Genomic DNA, 5,913 nt, shown 5'->3' on the forward strand with positions numbered 1-5,913 from the left:
AAATACTGGACCAGAAGGAGGAGTTAGTCAGTCTGGTTCCCAAGGGAAGAAAATTCAACATCACTTCTATAAACAAGTTCATTCTGTGAGAACCCATGGGACTTGGAACAGAAGTCATAACATTATCAGGACTTAAAAACAACAGGTGTTACCCTATAGTAAATTCTGCCATTACAGGTGCTAACCAGCTCCTGCAGCTTCAGCTGCCACTCTAGGCACAATGGCTCCACGCATGTCGCTTGAAACTTTGGCGTGCAAGGTGGCAGGAAATATGCATTACTTCAAGGAATGCTATGTTAATTTACCAATTAAGTCTTCAAGACTCTCATTCAGACACAAAACCATTTTTAAAGGAAAACCAACAAGTATGTAAGCCTTGGTTTTTGTTGGCGATTGATAAGATTCCTGGACTTTAACAGCTTCTAATCCCCACCGGATCCACTGGAAGTGTCTCAGCAATGTCATTAGAATCATCATGAAAAAAGCACATCTCTATGACATCATGTACTAAAACTGGTGCTTGTGGTACAACTATCACACCATTGTCTTCATTCATTCTTTTGTTTGTTCATCCAGTATCTTTGGTAAAATAGTTTACAACATTCTAATGATGACTAATTAAAGTCATCATATCAGGTATGTCACTTGAGGCACTTGATAAAGTGGCATCCTGGAGAAGTTTCATTGTGACAGCAGGGGTTAATGAGTTTTTAATTCGTTTTTCTGGGAGTTCAAGTTGAACAAGTGACTCGGTGTGAGTATGTAGCATCACACATTCACTTGTAGCTGCATTTTGAGATTCACAAAGTGAGGCAGCAGTCTTCAGTTTTTCACCTGCAACCTTTTTAAACATTTTGGAAGTCATAGCCTCAACATTTTAACTCGTTGTGTCTCATATTGCTGAGACATATGGCAGGTCTTCTTCAATAAAATCTGATGTAGTGAGTTTAAAAATAATAATGTTGTTAGACCTACGTTTTTGATGAGAACAAAAGAGTTTTGCCAATCTTTAATCTCTACCATTGTGGTAGTTTTTAGGTTTTTCACCAAACCACCAAACCATTATCAGTGCAAGAAGGTCCTGGGTTCAAGCCCCGAGTTGGACCTGGGGTCTTTTTGTGTGGAGTTTGCATGTTCTCCTCGTGTTTGTGTGGGTTTACTCTGGGTACTCTAGTTTCCTCCCTCAGTCTAAAACCATGCACATTAGGGTCCTTTCAGGCCCAGGTCTCCCTTGAAAAAGAGATCTGTGATCTTAATGGGACTTGCCTGGTTAAATAAAGGTTATTAAAATAGTAAAGCCAGTGCCTTCTTAGCACCAGCCCCAGCACTGCTCAGGTTCAGAGACCAACAACCAACTGAAATAATGTGACCACAATGTTTCAAAACTCTGATTTAGTGTAGCATTTAGTCATTAGTCAGTTAGCTTTGAGGCAATTTATTTAGCATTCTATCTGCAGCAAAACAAATAGTCTGGAAAAAGTAATATGATTAAAGTAAAACTTTGTATTTTCTTTGATAAAATTTGTACAACTACCTAGAGATATATCATAAGATACATATTTTATTTCACTCTCACATGAAAACTCTTCACTGTTTCCTCAAACAGACTACAGGCAGCAATATAAATTACAACTGGTCACAGACTCTTAATCTTGTCTCAATGGTAACAAGGAGCCTAGACCCTAAAACTATATCCTTCATCTGATAAGTGGCCCTGTCTACATGAAGTTTCTCAATGTGCCTAGCTGTCAGTCAAACTCTGAGCTCATGAAAGCTGAATAATTATTCTTTGCTCATTCTTGTGATTTTGATATGTGTATATGACATCATTCATGATTTAAATATGTGTATATTTGTTTTAATCAGTGAGGCTTCGCCTAACCTCTTCTCTCCCTCCTGTGGAGATCGGCTTCTGGAGGGTTGATGTGACTCACCTTGTGGATCCTGAGTGGCATGGGCAGAGCTCCTGTCTCCCACCTGCTCCCAATTCAGCTGATGAGCTCTGATGGCATTTAGGCTTCTGGGAGAGATCCAGTCCTCGCTGGATCATTCAGTTCCCTTGAAGCCGCTTTGCAAGCTGTCTCTCCTGGAGTTCCCATTCTGGTTTCCCTGGGGATCTCTCGCTCTCTCTGGTTGTGGACTCTTCAAGCTCGGCCCTGGTAACCTCACCGCCTCCGTCTGGCCACTCAGGTTGTCCTGAAAACAACACCCTCGTCAGTCAAGCCCCTCTGGATTGTAATCATCTCCTTCTGGGATCTCCCCCGTCTCTTCCACCAAGTCTGCCTACCCGCCCGGTACCTGCCTGAGTACTCCTCCACGTTAGCCCTAAAATAAAGACTTAAAATTTGATTACTGTGGTCTTGTTCTATCTATTTAGCCTGAACCTGGGTACTATCTTTGTTAAAACCAGATACCTACAGCATCTGAGGTTTAAAAATAAGTCTTTTATTAACTCTGAGATACATGTTTGATGGGTAATTCCTTATAATTTCTATTTTTAATCTTTACATGTTGTGTTGTGTTGTTAAAATTGTTACTCTTCTAGCAGTGTCTTTTCAAAAGTTGATTCATTGTGGTACTAAGGTACTACTGACAACTTTTGAGTACGGCATGCAGTAATGGAACTGCACTATATGGCAATGAAATGATAGCTGTGACAACTTTAAAACTCAAAACCCAGAATTGACTAAGAAACAACTTCACCAGTGTTATGTTGCTTATCCAGTCTGAATGACATACCATAGCTATGTCATTTGGACTGGATAAGTACAGCCGAATGGTATCCAAGAGAGGCAAGGTGATCACAACTGAACTACCTGAAGGCAACATTGCAGAAGTCCAGGACAGCTACAAATACTGTACCTTGGAATTCCACAGACAGATGAGGCCACAAGGAAGTCAGCCACAGCCAAATACCTACAGACAATAAGGCAAGTCCTGAAAAGCCTATCCTATCCATTTTTCTAAAATAAAATAATCAGTCCTTACAAACTCAAATTTTTGGCTTCATCCCTGCTTTTCTTATTTTAATTAATCATTTTTATGTCAAGTTAATATTGAATATTCATTTCATGACTCCTTATTCAACTACCCTTTTGCCATACTTTAAATATCTGCACATAGATTTATTTATATGTATAAAGTCCCGATTTCCTCCAATTTATTCCATGTGAAATCTCTGAGCTGGTAGGCATATAGCTTGAGCTAAATAATTTCTCTGTTCATATGCTTTCTACATTGGTGAAAACTTTTGTTGTGAGTAATTCACTTTTGTTTCATTTAAATAGGTTCCATTACCAGCCAGTCAACCAAGTGGACAAAAACTAGGCAAGAAGATACGCAGATGCATCTTTCTGCTCAATTCTTGCCAAAATCTTGAAATAAACATGGATGGTTTAGATATTTTGCCCAGTACTGTATATTTACAGAAACAGAATAAAAACAACAACAAACAAACCAAAAAAAACAACTCTGGACAGTTTAAAAAAAAAAGAAGTAGCTTTAATTTATTGATTTTTGAACAGGTTACATGGTAAATATACTGGTTGTGTGTGACATTTTATTGAAATCATCCACTCAAGCAATATGTGCCTTTCACATCTTGTCATCATACTTAAACAAAACAAAGAGTTTAAATCTTGTAGCTTACATCCTCTCGATGCACTGGGGAGCATCCCCTTCTTCATCACCGTCATTATCAACTGTTCGCAGTCCTCAACAGCACGAACTTCACTTTTCTTCACTCAGACTGTAATACTTGAAATTAGTCTTTGGTTATGTTCTCCTTCCGTGTGAGGTCAACCACAGAGAGTTCATATGTAGCACCAGAGAAGCTTTCGTAGAAACTGGCATCGTAAGAGTCCCTGTGGCGAAAAGCCTCTGCAAGCATCGTTGACATTTTTTATGGTTTTGGTGGTGCTTTTTCTTTTTTCTCTTTTTGTGTGTGTGTGTGTGTGTGTGATTTTGCTCACGCAAAGGAAGTGATCAACTACATTATTTTCCTCCCAGAATTCACTCAGCACAAGTAGGCAGACTTCAAGTATAGAGTACAGATTCTTCCATCCCAGTGAGATCATCCTGTAAGCAGGGAGTCAAAAACATCTGAATGCCCATGAGGAAAAAAATCTAAATGCTAAGGCAACATAATAAATCAAACTAAAGATGGAAAGCACTACATCAATACAATGTTATTAAACAATATTTCTGAATTAGAGAAAAAAACTACATAGCTACCTTTTTTCTAATAAAAGCATAATTAGTGCTTTAATGCATTATAATATCAGTTACATAAAACAAGTAGCAACTAATAACTGGAAAATTATTTGAATTATATATTTTTTAATGTAGCCCTGAAATAGACACCAACATCTAGTTGCAAACTGAACCAACAGGAAGCTCCAAAATGTGTTAAGAACACTTTATCAACGCTACACTGATACCAGCATGCATGTGGGTGTTACAGGCGTTTACTGTGTCCTGTCCAAAAGGTTCTACAGAAGAATGCTGCGGCAGCTAGCACTGCAGACTTCCTCTTCAAGTCCCAGTTAGGTCCATCCATCAAGCCAAACCTTACTCCAATCCTGGATTATTTTGATACGCAGAATATATTTCAGAGCTCTGGATCATTTAAATAAGGCTATGAGCTGCAGGTGGCTACAAGCAAACAAGTTATCTTCTACCCCTCGTTCAGGCTGCTGAAGGATGTGAAGGGAAAAGAAAGAGGAGCAATATGTTCAGGCACATGATCACCCTCACCTAGTAGAAAAGAAAATGCAGTTTACAAGAACCTTAATCGAAGACTAATTCCAGCGTTGTTTAAGTTATAGCTTATTTACCACTGTCTCTGTAAGGTTTCCCTTTGTCCAGTCGGAAATCATTGCCTGCTGTGTTTGTTTCGAATATTTTTGCAGTGACGGAATTTTAAAGGCAAGAGAAGCCTGCTTAATTGGCACCAAAATTAAAAATTGCAGTATTATCCTTTAAATATAGAGGCTAGGCCATTTAGTAAAAATAAAGTACTATTTGTGTGGACATTTTTTAAAACAACTTGCCCAAATGACGAGGCCTTTGAGCTTTATCCTTAAGGTTACCAGTACTTCTCTGAGGGTCGACCGTGTAATATTGTAGAAGATATGATGCTTTGAGGGTATAAATACAAGACAAGAGGAGATGTAAAGTAGTAGACAGGATTTAACCCTCATCAGAGGTAGCAGACATAAAGTAAAACCTGCAGGAACCATGTTACATAAGTGGTATGATGAGTTATACTCTGTCAGATCAAACATAAGTACTAGCTAAATCTCAGGAATACTACGTCTGACTCATCCCTCTCATAAACACAGTCCTTTGTGTACATGTCTGGTTGGGTTCTTCCTGGTCCCTATACTATAATAGGTCAGGTAGGTGGCTGTAGACCGAGTCCAGCAGCGTCTGGCTGGATTCCTGGCTCTTGACTCCAACAATCTCAAACAGTCGGTCCAGCTTGTCTTCAGCTGCTGGGATCTCCTCGAGGATGTGAAGTTCCTCCGGGTTCAAGATGTGCAGCATGTCGTCAAAAATAGGCTGCAAGTCGCACGGATCCAGACGAACCTGTCGAAGAACCGTGTCTTTCTTTTCTGGAGGGGGAACAGAAAGAGAAAGAAGAGTGACCTTTAACTTTGGTGCCACAGTTCTCAGTTACCTTAAATCTGTACAGTGCTGCCATCTCTAGACTGCTAGTAGGGTAATTTTTTAATGTCTGATTTCAGTTCACCGTGCTGAGCACATCAGATGATTTACAGAGATGCTAGATACAGGTGCTGGTCATAAAATTAGAATATCATGAAAAAGTAGATTGATTTCAGTAATTCCATTTAAAAAGTGAAACTTGTATATTATATTCATACATTACATACAAACTCATATATTTCAAAT

General features: G+C 39.1%; 1 protein-coding gene across 1 annotated transcript in view; it reads right to left on the reverse strand.

Annotated features, from left to right (window-relative positions):
• Positions 1–3,474: 3,474 nt before the first annotated feature.
• The window catches only part of tnfrsf21 (tumor necrosis factor receptor superfamily, member 21), a 65,660-nt gene continuing 63,221 nt past the window's right edge, over positions 3,475–5,913 (reverse strand). The window contains exon 6 of the mRNA XM_017439546.3: positions 3,475–5,615. Within this exon, the coding sequence (XP_017295035.1) occupies positions 5,386–5,615 (230 nt within the window). The 3' untranslated portion in view covers positions 3,475–5,385. The remainder of the gene's footprint in view (positions 5,616–5,913) is intronic.

This window comes from Kryptolebias marmoratus, linkage group LG19 (genome assembly GCF_001649575.2).
Source record: "Kryptolebias marmoratus isolate JLee-2015 linkage group LG19, ASM164957v2, whole genome shotgun sequence".
NCBI classification, from domain to species: Eukaryota; Metazoa; Chordata; class Actinopteri; order Cyprinodontiformes; family Rivulidae; genus Kryptolebias; species Kryptolebias marmoratus.